The sequence below is a fragment of the Vidua macroura genome, chromosome 4 (genome assembly GCF_024509145.1).
Source record: "Vidua macroura isolate BioBank_ID:100142 chromosome 4, ASM2450914v1, whole genome shotgun sequence".
In the NCBI taxonomy this organism is placed as follows: Eukaryota; Metazoa; Chordata; class Aves; order Passeriformes; family Viduidae; genus Vidua; species Vidua macroura.
Genome location: NC_071574.1, coordinates 42,839,591 through 42,856,561, shown reverse-complemented (window position 1 = coordinate 42,856,561; position 16,971 = coordinate 42,839,591). Strand labels below are relative to the sequence as shown.

Genomic DNA, 16,971 nt, shown 5'->3' with positions numbered 1-16,971 from the left:
TTTATTTTGTGACTAGGTTTTATATTGACACAACTCTTAACTACCCGAGGAGTTACTAATACTAATATGGATGAAGCCTAGTATACCACACTGAGAGGGAATTAAAAGGTTACAGCAGAAATTGTCACAAAATCCATTTTTGTTTATTAGTGAAATGAGAAGAGTAGAAAATAAAAGTAAATTAGATAAAGTAAGAAATAGCCTGTTGAAAGAAGTAAGGAAAATTAATATAAAGAGCTGCTAAGCAGTACACAATTGCCAGCTTAGAAAAATCATTTGCTTGGCTTTTCTAGCCTCTATTTCTTCATAAACATTCTCTCCTTCTAGGATTCAAGTTTAGAAAATGCTCACAGTGGCATGTCATCTGGATGATTTAGAGGGACTTTTGTAATTTTCATAGGCAAATGGGGAAGATAAATCATTGTCATGAACCCTATTATCATCTACAAACTGTATCCAAGCCTACCCTGGGAATACTGGGGGGATGTCTCTATGAGTGTGTGCATGCATATGCGTGTGAGCATGCAAACAGAACTACAAATGAAAAGCCCCCAAACCTAGAAGCTGTTATTTGTAGACTCAACCTGGAAAGATTTCTGGAAACACTGCAGACAAAGTAAACTGTTTAAAAATCTTCCTGGATTTGCTGGTGATACTCTAATTGAAGAAAATGGCTCAGCCCATATTTGCTGAATAAAAAATTAACAGCAACTATGTTGCTGATTTTTTTTTTTTTTTTTTTGTGAGATTTTATAGTAACAAAACCATTCAATAGCTAGTACAGCATCTGAGGATTTCAATTCAGATTAAATCTTTGTGTTTTCCCATCAATTCTAATTACAAATGATTCCACATCTCTTAAAGGGCCCATAGTGAAGTGCTCCTTAGCATTACATCATGGAATTGCGTCATCCCTGTTTCAACCAAGTTTTATTCCACTGATTTCAGTTCATTAATAACAGCCTAAAACTAGACTATTGACTATGCACAACAATCCTATGCTTCTCCATTTTAAGCATTTTAACCTTTTCCAATCCCCCAGACTCAGCACACCACCCTACCCCACCGTTGGCTCATTCTCATCTAGCTTCATGTCAAAGACTGCCAATTTCAAGACTACCAATCTCAATTTTTCCCATTCATTTCAACCATTTCCATTGTAACTTCTCCATGCATTCTCTGAGGCTGTAAGCATTTTTCTGCTTTTCTACACTTGGTAAGAACTGCACTGGCTGGATTTTAATACTTAAGCTTTACTACAGTCAATTCATTTTGTAGTCCCTTTCCAGTTCAGTGATTTCAATTCAAGACATGTTCCCTCTATTCCCCATATTTAAACAAAAGGAAAGCCAAATAAAATATTCACTCAGACTGACAAAAGAGTCATATAAAAGAATACAAGGAGATATTGAAAGGTTTTAAAGTTGCTGCCAAGGAGGAAAAAAAATAAACACACAGAGGCAGAATATTCAAAGGTAAATATAAAAATATACAACAAGAAAGTGAGTGTTATTTCTATTTCAAACCATTCTGTATGCTTTGTTAAAGGAATATGCTATTTCCCTGACTGTTATAGATTCCTGTATAGAAAAAAAAAATACAAAACAAATTTAAATGTTAAGTAGACAGGCTGAATTTGGTCAGCATAGTGAGAACACCAGAGAAATCAGTGGGCTGGAATCGGTGCAGATTTCTGAGTTTGCTTAATAAAAAAGCACTGTAACAGCATATAAAAACAGGCTACAGCCTTGCAAGAAAAGAATACTAGCTAACAATGTGAATGTGCAGGTACATTCTGGCTTTTGGCAGAGCTTTTATTTTATTGCAGAAGTATTTAAACCTCTATAGTTAATGCAGCAAATGGTATCTACCAGGAACTGTGGATCTATGCTCAGAGGGCAGGGCAGAAGAATGACATGTTGTCATGACACTATAAAATGCTAGTGCCATGGAAATCCTTATTCTTAACATTTTAAATGCAGACTTGAAGGAAGCAGAAGGCAACCACAAATAATAGGATAGTTTTGTTTCCTTGGTGCACATGTGTGGTAATCCAGAGTGCCCTCTCTCCAGAAGCCTTGCTTCTTACTGGACTGCTCACATTGTGGAACAATCTACATCAATCATCTCTCAAAAGCAGTGGCTGGGGACCAATATCCTGAAGAATCACAGGACAAAGAAATGGACATGGCAAACAGATAGGCCAGAAAACCAGTCTGAGGTAAGCAACCTCACTCTGTATGTAGCAAGGTAGGTGTCTTAGTGTGATCAGCCATTAGATGCACTGATTTAGAAGTCTTGGAGCCACTGAAGACAAAGCTGAGTATTAACTCACCTATCTCAGCAACTGTGGTGTGTGACTGGGCTTCAAAAAGTATCAGTTTCTGATCAGGTTTTATAGCCCTGAACCTTACCCACTCTCATCCCCACAACTTCAAAATCAGCTCCAAATTAATCTTTAAAATCAAAATTATGAGGTAGCATGCTTAAAACAGTCAATTACAATACACAGCATTTCACTTTCCTACCCTAAAATACAGTTAAGCTGAGATTAGTTATCTTTTCTGCTTGCAAAGTTTCAAATATAATTTTCTAATCATCTTGGAGAATGCTCTAACAATTATATAATATGCCTTTCTACAGTGAGAAGATACTATTTCTTCCTTTTGAGGCCATTTCATATTGGAAGAGAAGAGAGTATTAATGCAGAGAAGAGTCCTAGGATGTAGTTTTATTTCTAAATGAAATTCCCTGTCCCAACTATGTGGTGAATAGCATCTCACCTTAGAAACCCCAAAGCCAGAAGCAAAAGCAGACTGTGTTGCCCAAGAATTGTCATAACAGCGCTCTCTGAATACAAAAACTGTGCTCTAAGCCAGTGCTGAATTAAGAATTAAAAGACCTGGCACACTTCCCATCAATCTCTTGCATCATCTGCCCAAACCCAGTACTCATAGAGAGGATACGATTTGCAGAGTTGTTTAAAACATCTAGGAGATGCCACAGATTGTAACTATGAAAAAAACACTGAAATAAAAGACTTGTCAGGGAAAGAAAGCTGCACATCACAAAATAAAACATGGCAAAATTTCAGCACTCTGAATCACTCCTCTAAAAGACAGAAGGAGCAACAGCCAGCTTTTTTTTGTAGTGCAGCATCACAGCCAATGGTCTGATGTAATGAAGAGTAGATACCTCCTGCCACGGGATGAGCTGCAGCAAGCCTGCTGCCACAGCAGTTTAACTGTTGAGGAAGTGGCATTGCCCCATAGGTGTATCAGCAAGATCTGTATCAGCAACAGCTGTCAAGGCAAGGTTGTGGGGAGAACTAAATGACTGTGTCAGTGTGCTGGGAGAGCAGCCCAAGAGTCTGGCAAATGTAATGGTGAAAATACCTCCGAGCACCACAGTGGAGAGGAGCTGTGGGTTTCCTTTCTTTCCTACAGTGCTCAAGAACCATCAGCATCATAATTGTTCTTCAGCATAACGGGAATTACGAAGGTCTCCAAATAGTAAGGAACAGCACCAGACAGAATCTGCACCCACCTAATATAATGCTAAGCATTCAAATGAGCAGCTGCTCCTACTCTCCACACTATTGCTCACCACAGAAACACACTGCCGGTTGGCTTACCTCATTTTTTTCCACCTCAGTTTTAAGTTTCAGCTTTTCTCTACAGAAATACCTATTGTGATTGAGCAGAATAGAGTCTACATTTATATATTTCATGCAGCTCCTGGACTTTTCTGAAGGAGAGAAGGGCACCAAAACATAAAGGATATCAGAAGCTGCTGCTTCTCTGCCACAGGCACCACAGTCAACTTACCTCCCTGCTCCCGGTACAGCCCTCCAAGGCCTTCCTCCCATATTTGTATTCAAGTCAGCCCCTTCCAAGATATCTTATCTGCCATCAGCCTCCACAGCTATTTCCTCTGATGTACGAAAACCACACTGTGCCATGGTGAAAACTTCTCCTTAAGGAGACAAATGTTCTGCTTTTGCCCATTCTGTGCCAGGCACCCACACCAGCATGCTCTCAGTATTGCCCCTGTTACTGATCATCTCAGTCTCATCTGCCAGGCAGTTCCCATTCTCCTACTCAGAGAACCAGCTGAATTGTTGATTTCTTCTCATGTTTTCTATATTTCTATCTATCTTTTCAGATGGGCGGTGCTTCCTCAACTCATCTAATGTCCTTGCTGTGTAGTTTTAAGAGCTTCTCCATAGAGAAGCCAACCAGGAGCCAAGGAAAACCTGAGCCCAGGCAGTGCCTGCACCAGCCAGACCACAGTCTCACAGATCCATAGAGCAGCAGGCAGAGCCAGATGCTGACAACAGGCTCAACTGCCAGCCCTAGACAGGACAAAAAGAAGACTCAGGTCTTGCACTCATCCAGAGAGCCCAGGTTGAATCAACAGGAGACAGGACCAAAACCAAGACTACAACATCAGTTCAAGATCCGCCAGGAAACTTGGCTGGAGACAGAATAAGCAACAGGCACGTCCCAAACTCAAGCAAAACTAAATCAGGACTCTTTTATGACAGATCAGACAAGTTCCATATTTCTTCATGTAATAAGATCTCTACCAACATTGCTCACCACAGTGAAGTCAACTCTGATTTAAATTATTATAATATGGGGTGGCTGGCCCAAGTGATTTGCTTGTTCTCCTGCCCTAATCTTATCTTATGCTGCTTTCATGTAAAGCATCATTTAACTTCACTCACTTGTACTTTAAAAACGTGTATGTAGAAAAAGTGCAGAAAATGCGAGGGCAGAGAGACCATCAGAGGATGTAATAAACAATACAAACTGCCTCTAAGATTGTCTCATTGACTGTGAATGTTGATCAGTGTGAAGGAGCCTGATGTTGTTAGATCTGCTCCTCTGCAGTTTTCACAGCTTGCTTGTTTTGGGTGGCATCTTAGAGTCTGTAACTCTCCAGAATGTGAGTAAACACATGCAAAACCTTAAAGAGCAGCATTTTCTAGTATGATGTGTCTCTGTCAAGGTGAGAAGGAGGAAAGAGAAAGCTGTCCCACTCCCTGGTGGGGAATGGGAAGGTGGTTCTGACCCACATCCTGATGCCCATCTCCCACTCTGCAGGAAACAAATGAACACACAGAGCAGCAGCACAAGGCTTCTCAATGTATCACGGCCCTTGCTGGTGCATGGGTCACCTTTAGCTCTCATATAGGGTTTTCTGGTAGTGATGCCTTAGGATATCTTCAGTCCTCTTTTCAAGAAGCGTTCCCTTCCAACCACACAAGCAGTCTTGGTCCAGAGCATGCTCTTTTAATAAGACTAAAATGGGATGGATGGAGTGATATCTCCATTCCCCTTTGGGTCTAAATAACAAATATGTCACTGAACATCCCAGGAATGAGACAAATAACAGCAGTTCCTGCATGGACCAGATTCCTTTTCTTTGAAGCAAAATCATGGGCTGATCCTCATCGTCGCTCTACCTTCTGGTTAAAAATACCTGACCTTGTGAAACTTCACAGCTGTCTCTGGGCAGCCAGCCCCTCCCCATCCAGTGAAACACCCGTGGAGGTCTACTGAGGACCAGGCAGTTCTGCCTGTCTCCACGTGTGGCTGCCCTTGATCTGATATCCCCCTGATACTGGCTCCTCCTATTTTTAATCTTCTCCCACAGCTTGATAACCTACTTGTTATTCACCTACACGGACACATGCACTAACCTGCCGAGAGGGGTGGAGGGCGGGGGCTGGTGGTGGGTGGATGTGGCTGTCAGGGCGTGCTCTGACCACCACCCTCTGCCCAGGAGCTGCGGCGCCGCGCTGAGGGGTTGTAGTGCGGGCTGCTGCTCTCCAGCTCCAGTGCTGGGTGGGCTTTGGATGCTGCTCGGGAAGCAGTTGGAAGGAATGCTCTGTATTGCCGACACATCTCCACGGGACTGCTGTTTATCGGGGCAGCGGGAAAACACGCTGCCGTAATATTGAGCTTTTAATAAGTCAGTAAGTGAACAAATAAATCAGCACTTCCCGCACGAAACACAAGCGGTCTCATTCACCACCGGGAGGCTGAGCGGCGGCGCTCCTCGCTCCGCTGCTGTGAGAAAACCGTGGGTGAATGGGAGGCTCGGGGTTTCCCTGGCACTCAGCCGTGCAGGCTGGGACTGCGGCGCCTGCCAGGGCGGGGGTGCCGCTGCTGCCGCCACCGCCCTGCCTGTCCGCGCCCCTCCGCGGCTGCGGGCCGGCCGCTCCCGCGGTGTCCTGTCACACCCGCCGCGTTATGTAACTGCTGGTCACAACGGTGGCTTTGGTTATCCCTCGCCTCGGGCTGCCACGGGACGCAGCGCCGTAAGCCCGGGCGGCTGGGCGCAGGCTGCTCCGCATGCGCCCCTCCCGCCCCGCGCAGAGCCGCGCACGACACCGCCCGCGCTCCGCAGCGGCCGGCGGAGGCTGCGCGGCGCCAGGAGAAGCCCCGCGCTGCCGCTGCGGACTCCCCGCTTGCCCCCCAGTCGCAGCACCCCTGCGAGCGCTCCGGGCGGGTGGCGGTGGGTGCGCGGGGCCGCCCCTGACCGCCAGCACCGCGCCCAGCACTGCGCTCGGCGGAAAACAGCGCGCACTGCCCTCCGCACTCGCAGCCCGTTATCCTGAATGGGAGAGTGATTCCCACGCCCAGTTTGCTCAGAGATTTTCAACAGCTCTATGCCATGCAAACGAGAAGATTCAGTCAGAAGACAGTGCTGCTATTTTTTTTTTTTTTTTTTTTTTTTTTTTTTTTTATTTAATTTATTTACCAGAGCGCCCACCGCACGAGAGGGTGAAGGGATACCCTGTTCAGTCAACTGGGTCCTCCTCACGGCTGGGCAATGGCTCCCTGTTCCGTCCTTTCTTTGAAGCTAATGCTGCTTTTGGGGAACAGGGGATCCAGACATCACCGGGCTCGTAGGGGTGGCACGGGGCATCCCCGCTACCTTTCTCTCTGTCTTCCCTGTGCAGACCGCCCCCGCTGCCCAGGGTGCGGGGGAGGAAGAAAGGCTGCGGAGGAGGAAGGGGGGGCTGCCGAGGCGGTGCGTGTCCCCCCCGCCGGCCCCTTGCTGCGGCAGCACGTGGTGCTCCCGGGACGCGGGTCCTCAGACGCCCCCCCTGCCCAGCCAGCCAGTCTCCTTCGCGAGGAGCTTTTTATAGCAGCCCCGACCCGCTCCCCGATGGGAGGTTTCTCGCCGCGCTCACGTTACCGTGCGGGTGCGATGTTAAATAAAGGAGAGGGAGGAGGGGAAGGGAGTTCGGCGGGCGCCTAATTAAGAGCCGGCGTTAACCAGGAGTGCTAAAAATAGCGCCGAGCGCTGCAAACCACCCAACCGCAGACAGCAAGCCCCGTCGATCCCTGCCGCGCCTCCGCCGGTGAATGGAGCGGCCGGCTCTGAATGGAGCGGCCGGGAGCATGAATGGGGAAGCGGAGCGCGCCGTGAATGGGGCGGCGCGGGCGCCGCGGGGGGGCGCTGTGGCGCCGCGCGGCAGCAGCTGGAGCCCCGGCCGCGCACGTGCCGGCGCGGGGGCGGCTCGGTGTCACCTGGCGGCAGCGGTGGCGGCGGGCGGGGCGGCGGCGCGGGCGGGCTATAAAAGTGTCCCGCCGCGGCACATGCACACTTCGGGGAAACTTCCTGCCTGGAGTGGCGGCGCCGGCCGCCATGGGAGGTGCGCCCGTTCCTGCCAGCCCCGCTCCGCCCTAGGGCGGGCAGCCCCGCGGCGCAGGGCGACCGCGACCCCCGACCTGACCTGCCCTGCCCTGCCCCCGCCGGAGGCAGCGCTGGCGAGCGCGCCCGCTCCGCCGGTACCCGGTTGTGCCCTGGGAGACTCGGTGGCAGGATGAGAGTGAACGAGAGCGAGCTGAACAGCTCCGTCCTCCCGCGGGACCCGCCTGCCGAGGGCGCCCCGCGCCGACAGCCCTGGGTGACCTCCACTTTGGCCGCCATCCTCATCTTCACCATCGCGGTGGACCTGCTGGGCAACCTCTTGGTCATCCTCTCCGTCTACCGCAACAAGAAGCTGCGAAACGCGGGTAAGGGGCGGCGGGGAGGCCCGGGGACGCCGCCCGGGCTGGGGTGGGTGGGGGTCCCGTGGCCCCGGGGTGCAGCGCCGTGGCCTCTTCGCCTGCCGGTGAAACTTTCCCCGGGCGCGGAACTCCGGGGTTGGGCTCTTTGTCTCCATCCCCAGCTGGCGGTTATATGCTGTGACAGATGCCAAGAGCTCCGTCTTTCCTGCCGAGTCGGTAATCGAGCGGGAAAGGGTATTTTTAGCTCCAGCCACTGAATCCTGGTGCTATTTTTAGCTCTCGGCAGTTCCCACCTAGCAAAAGAGAATGGCAAGTAAGTCGTATTTAAGAATTAAATTTAGGCATGGTATCGGGGATGCTGCCTTGGCATACAGTGTGTGTCTGTGCATGCTGGATGCTATTCTTCTGATTGATTTTCTTTGAGTTACAGAAATGTCTTCAGTAACAAATTCTATGGCTGGAGCTTCAAATCAAGCGAATACGAAGTTATAAACATTGCAGGATCCAGACAATTCCCTCCCCCCCACCTTTGTTCGCCTCCTACTTGCTGTCTAGGTCTTTGGGGAATGGAAAACATCTAACAGAAAACAGCTTTAGGCACTTTTAAAAAAAAAAATCAGTCTTTAATTTTGACAGGATAGAATCTGTGCTGGTCTATTGAGTAAATCCCTCTTAGTTCATGGATTATTGGTCAGACAGGCAGGAACTTCTTCAGATTCATTCTGCTTTATCATGTCAGACCAGCTGCTGCGCACGTGTACCAAATCTGTGCACTCCAAACCCTATGCATCTTTCATTGAAAAAAATACAGGAGCATGGGAGGAAAGCTGTACTGGTAATGAAAGCAGAATTTCACTCCATGACAACTGAGAAGCTGCATTTATCTTTTTCACAACTGGGCTGTCAGGGTCTTCATTGCTACTGCACGAAGTTCATTAGTTAATGCTTTAAGATTCATCTGAGGGGGAATTTGACCCTGGGCTTTGAGCTAGCCTAAGAAAGGTATCTAGAATTGGACTCTGGCAAACAGTGGCATGCTTATCTTTCTAAGGTTAATTCAGGTAATTCTAGTGGGTTGTCTGCTTCAGTTTCATTCAGCTGTAGTGGAATGCCACACACAAGATCAAAATGAAGAGTAACAGATTTTAATTTTTTCTTCCCTACAATTGCCACCGATGTAAATTCTGAAAGCTATATTATCTTCCCGCTTTCATTGGCAGAAATTTCATTCACTGGAGCTGGCAGGGTAACACGTGCATATAATTGAGAGGAGACTCCAACTCCAGGAGTCCAAGTGAGGACTTGACTACCCTTGTTCCCTGGAGGATTTTTAGATGGAGGGTGAAAGGATTGAGACAGGCGTATTACTTGGGTTACTCTAGGGGAATGGGTGATATTGTCCTCCTCCTTAATTAGTAAATCTGTGCTTTAGCACTTCTGTGGGTAGTTTGCAATATGGATAAGTCTGGTAAAGTCTGAAATAAACATGGTGTCTTTTTTCTGGAGACATAACTGAATCCTTGGGCTCTCTGTGTGTACATAATCTCTGCTGTAGCTATCGTGTAATTCCTCCTGAATCTCAACACGTGCTCACTTGCTCACTCTTACTGCATTTCTTGTTCTTGCCTTTTCTGTCATAGTGACTGTTAAGATCTGCAATAAACTGGCAACAGCTAGGAGAGTAGAGCATTCTTCTGAACATAAATTGTTTGAGACTGGAACATGAACTAGATAACTGCTTGACCCTCTGAAATTAAGGATTAATTAAAACAAGTACATACTTGGTACAATGTGGTGAATAGTTTATAGTCTTGATTTAGGAGAAAAATAAGAGCAAGCTTTTAAAGTTCTTAACTTTGAGCGTTTTTTTCTTTAAAATATGGGGGGGGGGGTTAGTAAGTGCATTGAAGGATTCTTAGGAAACAACACAAGTTTTAAAAAGGTGTTGTAAGTGTTCTTGACTAATCCTGCAAAAACCTGTGCCTGGGAATAACTTTATTTATGTGAGCACCACTATTTAATTGGGCCTTCAATTAGGGCTTACTCAGGCAAATAAATTTATAACAGGGAGTAAGCATTTAGAAGACCCTGGCCTAATATTTGTGAGCTTGAAGACTAAAGTCTCCCAAGTCTTGGTTTCCTAATTCAGATTATTCAGGAAGAGATTACATTGAAAATAATCTGATTTATCCATACAACTAATTTGTAACTTGGTAATGCCAAAAGCAGTTACAACTTTTTACAGAAATGTAATAAGAAAGAAACTTCTACTTTTGCAACAACTTATATTAATTAAGTCTTGCTGGCACATTTATTGAGGAAAAAGGACACAGGATGAAAATTCCACTGGAAAAAGGTCAGGGAGGAACAGAAGATACCTCCTGAAGAAAATGTATCTCACTGAAGATTTTCTTCCCTCTTTGCAAGAGAGGACTAACAGAAATAAGGAGTATTTAACCCTTTCACAAAGGGGGGGAAAACATCTTTCATCTCTGTCCTACTCTCTATTATATACATATGTATTGGAAGATACTACAAATTGAACCTGTGGACTTACAATTTTTAAAGTGCATTGGGGAATAGTAGGAAGGCCTAGAAAAACCTTCTCAACAAGTGGTGTAACCTTCCTGACAGTCAGAAGGTTAGTAAAAGACACTGATCAAAGCAGAGAAGTCAGTAACTCAAAGAAGTTTGTCTCAGCAAGCGAGGAGTGTCTGATACTACAGACTCCTTCATAGGCACAAGCATGACTTCAATAGATGCTCTTCTAGACACAGAAGCTGATGATGCAACTGGTAGGATCCTCTTTTATTTAATGTACTTGACTTGTAATAAGTTTCATAGTTCTGGTCTGTTATTTCTTTTATGGTGGCTTGTAATCCAAGAGGTGCCTGACACCAATTCAGTCCTGATGGGGACAGCTGCAATTTAAAGCTGACCTACACAAAGACTGAATTTGGTTTATGATATCTGTAATCTTTTAACTTTGAAACAAAGTTCAAGGGAAACATTCAAGGCATAAGGATTTTAATGACCATATCTTGGTAGCATATTCATGCAGCTTGAACTTTAAACTGATGTGCCTTCTTTAATAGCTAATTTTTAAAAAGAATGAGAACAGATCATTTTAAAAAGAAGTTTTGTGTGAATCTTTGTCTCATTCACCTTTATAAATATTCATAGATGAGAAATAAGGTCATTCAACAGATCCACCCTGGGAAGATGCAATAACTAGCCTTAGGGAAGGTGTATTAAAAACTGTTAATACTTTTAACAAGTGGAATTTTTATTTGAAACTGTCAACATCGAATCGGAGCATCTCAGAAAACCGAGGAGATCATTTAAGTGATTTACACACAAATTTGGTGATTGCTGGTATCCTTATGCCTTTGTTGTTACCCACACCAAGAAAAACAATGCATCAAGAACAAGGTGAGGGAGCAGTTCTAAGTCTTTGACTAGGGACATTAGTTTTCTGGTAGTGACATTAAAATGTCAAAACACGCCTGTTCTTTTGGTGACAGGTGGATTTGGGTATTCAGGATTGCAGGACTGGACCATTCGAAAAGTCAATGATGAAAGTTTTCTTGAATGGTATTACACCTCTTGCTCTTCTTTCTCTTCCTTTTGAAACTTTCTCTTGGCCTGGTGGGTTGCTTTTTTCTGGGTGCTTTGTGTGCTGAGGTCCAGAGGTTCCCTGACTACCCCTCCAATGGAGTCCAGTGTGGGAAGGGAGGCCCAGCAGTCTCAGCCTCGCTCCTGTGTGCCTGTCCTGTCTGCTAGCACTTGGCATGGGTTGGGATAATCCAGGGTCTGGTGCCAAGCTGGTAACTAGCACCTACTAAATCAGGGCAGAAAGCTGCATTCACCTGCTTCTCACTGATCTCTGTTCTGTGCTAGGTGTATTTGGGTTTTTGTACTTTTTTTCTAGTTTTCCACATCCTCAGCCCAAATGTTTTGTTGCTAAAACTGTGTTAGTAGTGAAGAAGGCATAGAGGAAGTTTGACATTGCCCCAGGGCAACAAGATACAGTTAATTTCACTAGGACTGCACACATGCTTAAACTTACCTATGTGTGGTAGCTACTTTCCTGAATGAGATGGCAATGGCAAAGGGAAAAAAACCCCAATGTTTGTATGCTCAATCTGCCTCACCTGCGTTAGATCCCAAGAGTTCTGTGAAGACAGCTCTGTGAGTGCTCAAAAGAATACAATGAACTCAAGGGTAATATTGAGTAAGGGTAATCTCTCGAAAAGCTCTTCATATCAATGAAGTCACTCTTGAAAGAACTAAGTAACACAACTACTTATGATTTTTTTTTTCATTCTTTGCTGAATATTACAGCATTGCAGAATTAGGGTTGGGAATCTATCAGTAAGAATTTAATTTTGGAGACTTTTCAAACTGGCCCTGGGTTTTGTAGTTTAAGCAGTGTAAGAATCTAGTTGAAGAGTGCTCCTCTCTTAATGCACCTTCTAGAATAAAAATTTTAAAAATAAGGATGGAGCTGTCTTTTGATAACCAGATTGGAGATATCATCAGCCTTTTCAGAAAAATGTTGTTCTTGATGATGTTTTGTTTTTTAGTTTTAAAATTATAATGTTAAATGCTCTAGTAAAGATTGTTTTATCTAATAAATGAAACTCCTTTTGTGAATTGAGACTAATGAAATCATTCTTTTTCTCACAGGTGAACCTTGGACTTCATTTTGTGCCCTGAGAGACTATGGGTAGCCCGACAAATCCTTGACTCAAGGAAGAGAGCTTAGAAGATCAAGTTATAGCACAAATTCAGGGTTCTGATAAAAACTGAGATGTTGATGGCAATGAACATTATTTCAGAAATTAATAACTTCCAGTATTAAAAATGGTAAGCTGTTTGGGAGAAGGGAAAAAGTCTAGAGGAGATGCTGAATTTTGCCAATTGTTGAACAGGAGTGAGCATAAAAATACAGTTTCAATAAAGTTGTTCTTCTGAGTGGTTTTGATTGAATACTTTACTGAATCAAAGGTTTGCTTCAAAGGCTTGTTTAAATGGTTCTGTGCTGTTAGTGACCCCAAAGGTAGAGGTGAGTATTCCAAATAATTAATAATTTATTCTTACTAATGTGTCTGTCGAGCTCAGGTATTTATTCTTTTTGCAAGATTGTGCATTTTGAAGTTTTTAGAGAAATTGCTTTTTCTAGTGTAGCTGCTGCCAGTGGACAGTGATATACATATGCTCTACAATTTGCTGTCTCTTTTAGGTTATTTTTGAGGAGTTTTCACTTTTCTCATAAAATTTTTTTTCATCTTATTTTTTTCACTAGCAGTATCTGATTTACTTCTGCTCTTGTCTCTTTCCTATTTCTTTTCATGCTATCCACTTTTCTTTCATAACATGGACACTTCATGTCTTTCCAGCAGTCAGACATCAGCAAGTCTAAGTTAGTGACAGAAAATGCTACCAAGAGTAGGCATCCGGTGCTGGTGTGGCAATGTCCATTCTGTTTCTCTGGTGAGGCTTGCTTTCCTAGGGCAGTAAAAACTTTGTGGTGTCAATTCAATGCTAGGCATCACAGTTTAGTTTTGCAATATCAATAAGAACTTGCCTCCCTTGCTGTCGGCAGTTTTTCATCTAGTCACATCTGAGTTACCTTAAATACCACGTTTCTGCTCCTGAGAAACAATTACAGACATCAGTTTCAGGAGGACAGGTGTTACTAAAAATTCCTCAAGATAACAGAAAACAAACTGTTGCCAAAGCAAAAAAATGTTTGCTTATTGAATGAACAAATGAACATGTATTTTATGTGCATAGTTAAGTAATGCTTGGGACTATAATACAAATACTGCTACTAAACAAATCCAAAGTTTTTTTCCAAATCTACCCCTCCTGAAGTCACAGGTAGACAGGTGGGATAATCAAGGTTTCTGCCTTAAATGACAGAAAAAATGTCTAATTAACTTCTTACTTACTTTTTAAAGAGATAAAATATGCAAATTAACTTCACCAGTGCCCTTAAATTCCAATGACAAGCATGCTGCAATTTTTTTTTTTTCAAGTAGAGCAGCAACTGAAAGTAATCAGCAAAGCTGTTTACAACATTTAGATAGTAACTTCTGTAGCTTCTAAGTAGCTTTGTGGTAGTCACTGACCAGTATGTGTAAAAAGTTTCCTGTTCTGTAGGTGTTTTTAATGAGGAGGTAAATTTCCCTTCTTTGAAGAAGCACACAAAAAGTAAAAATTCTCAGCTCATTCTTTTATGAATATATATTCTTTTATAAATTTCCTAATACAGTACCAGATTGTGTAGTTAGATATGCTTTTTGAAGAATAGGTATTAGACTACTGGTCTGCATAAAAATTCAGGTCTTGATTATATCAGAGAATCCTGTGCTTGAGTTGGGAACTTGAATTTGGTTGTTTGGGTTTTGGGCAGGGTGGTGGGTTGGGTTTTCCTGCTGGTGGAGGACTCATCTTTTCCATTGATAGAATTCCACTAAAGACTTTCAATGCTTCATTTGAACTCTCTACCCTATCTTAAGGACTGCTGTTCTCTAAAATAAGAGAAAATAGAAGCAGCCAATTTTAAACACTTATATGCATGACCAAGCACTGAAATTCTCTAGTCAAACACAGACTAAGCAGCTGGAAAGGTTTATGGATGGTTTCAGATTAATTATATTTTCAGTTAACACCTTTAAACTGACTGTTGAGCTACCTTTATTGTGGAAGTTGGACTGGATATGTACTTTTTTCATTTAGGCCTACAGAAACCCCATTTTACATGACGTGTATGTGGTGTTCTACATGTGGTGCTGAAGTATAAGGTCTGTTTATATCATATCACCATGGGGTTTGTTGTTTGGGGTTTGGTTTTGGCTGCAGATGCAAGGTTAGCAAAACTGATTTGTATTCAGGGAGAGGTTACCAAGTAGAGGCAGTTTGCCCCTGTGCTGACAGTGCTCCATGTTTGGTATTGAGGTCAATGTGACTTCTTTTTTAGTCAGCTGTTTCAGCTGCAGCAAGTATAAACCTATTGAGGTTATGGTGCAGCTGCCAGAACTTTGTTACTCAGCCACACAAAGTGGCCAGCTCTGTGGAGATGAACCAAAGTGGTCAATGGGCATGAGTACAGGGATCAGCTTTGAAAATTGATATCCAGTCACACCATGCAGAAGTTTCACCAGGTCTTTGCATTCTGGGAAAAACGATGGATTTTCTTTTTCCCCAGTAGTGACTACAGGTTTCATTTTATGTTTCTGTTTTCCAGAATGACTGATAAACAGTTTTGTACTCCTTAGTCTAACTTGATTTTTAAGGACGCATTCATCTCTCTATCTGTATTTGGGAGACAAAAGTATTTTCATTTTCACAGGTGAAAGAGTCCAGTACAGCTAGGCTGTGACATTTTTATTAGGAATACTTTGAAAATATGGGAGTTGCATATTATGAAGAATCACAGTTTACATAAATGCAAATTAGTAATTTACTTCAGTTGCATTTTTGTTTCACTTTGGATGAAGAGTTCATGGTCTTTAAATAAAAAGGTTTGTGTATTTTACATTAATATGCCCTGTGATATTTATAGTAATTATTTGCATTAAAGATGTCTCCAGATTATCTCTGACAGTGCAATGATGAGGTCTGCCTTCTGTAATTTGAGTATTGCAATGTACTGCAACTATCATGCAGGTTCACATAATTTAATCTACTTTTTAAAACCTAGGTTCTTCCCCACATTCCCATTATTCCATATTACATCTCTGAACCTTCCCTGAATCTGTCACTGAATTAGCTCTCACTTAGAACACAGGACTGAATGAGATACAGAAAGCTGTATCATCAAATACAGCTTTCAGGTGCTGTAGGTATTCATAGAAATCCTTTTGGAATCACCTTGCCCCAACAGAAAAGAGTGTTAATACTTTGGAAGGTGGCTCAGTGAGGTTTTGGATGCTGCATTCCTTGAAGTGTTCAAGGCCAGTTTGGATGATGCTTTGAGCAACCTGGTATAGTGGAAAGTGTCCCTGCCCACATCAGGGGGTTGGAACTAAATGATCTTTAAGGTCCCTTTCAACCCAACCCATTCTATGATCCTCATTGCCTGAATGTATTTTCTGTCAGTTTTTATGCCTTTGCTGTTGTACCAGTATTACATGGCATTACTGTTCCTGTAATGAGAATAAAAGTATCACCTCATGACTGTTGCTTTGCTAGTCAAAGAAAGGTTGATATCAAATTCTGTTAGTCTTTCTACAAAATAACCTTTCCACTTTGCAAGGGAGCACCATCTCCAGAAGTATGCCTGATCTCTGGAAATAACTTCCCTAAAAGTGAAATCCTGGTTTTACTGAAATCAATAGCAAATCTCTTACCAAGGTCAGTGCCTGTCTCACTTCATTTTTTATCTCTGCAATACTTGCCAGTGAGTAAGAAGGCTGATGTACTGCTCATAGCCTTAAACCCCAAGTGTGGTAAGCAGAGAAGTCTTCCATAACTCTGGAGCTGGAATAGGATTTTTGTTGGATCACTGATAGTGTTGTAATAAAGTTGAATAAAGGTAAGGGTCATAAGTGCCTGACCTATATATCCTGGGGTGGGTGCATTGTAGGAAGCCACTTACAATTTCATATATAGTAGGTATGCAAGCTATTAAGTCTGGGAATTAATGCTTCAAGAACACACTTGGGTATAAAGAAAACACAAGAGACCACAAATAATTGCTACTGCAATGCTGTCCTTTGTAGGGTTACAAATGGGAATTATTACTTAGGACAAAGACAGTTTTACTTGTACTAGAGTTGTCTGGTCAGATCACACAAGTATGTTCTTGATATATTTGTCCTTTTCTACTTTCTAGGAACTCATTGTTCTTTATTACAGTCATTAATCAGAGTAATTTTTCAGTTTGTTTTTTTCTCCCCTTGTCTGAAGAACTGTGTTGTTGAGAATCTCT

The 16,971-nt window shown here is 43.4% G+C and overlaps 1 protein-coding gene across 1 annotated transcript in view; it reads left to right on the top strand.

The window, feature by feature from the left end:
* Positions 1 to 7,572: 7,572 nt before the first annotated feature.
* MTNR1A (melatonin receptor 1A) overlaps positions 7,573 to 16,971 on the top strand; it is a 50,776-nt gene continuing 41,377 nt past the window's right edge. The window contains exon 1 of the mRNA XM_053975787.1: positions 7,573 to 8,036. Coding sequence (XP_053831762.1) covers positions 7,844 to 8,036 — 193 coding nt within the window. The 5' untranslated portion in view covers positions 7,573 to 7,843. The remainder of the gene's footprint in view (positions 8,037 to 16,971) is intronic.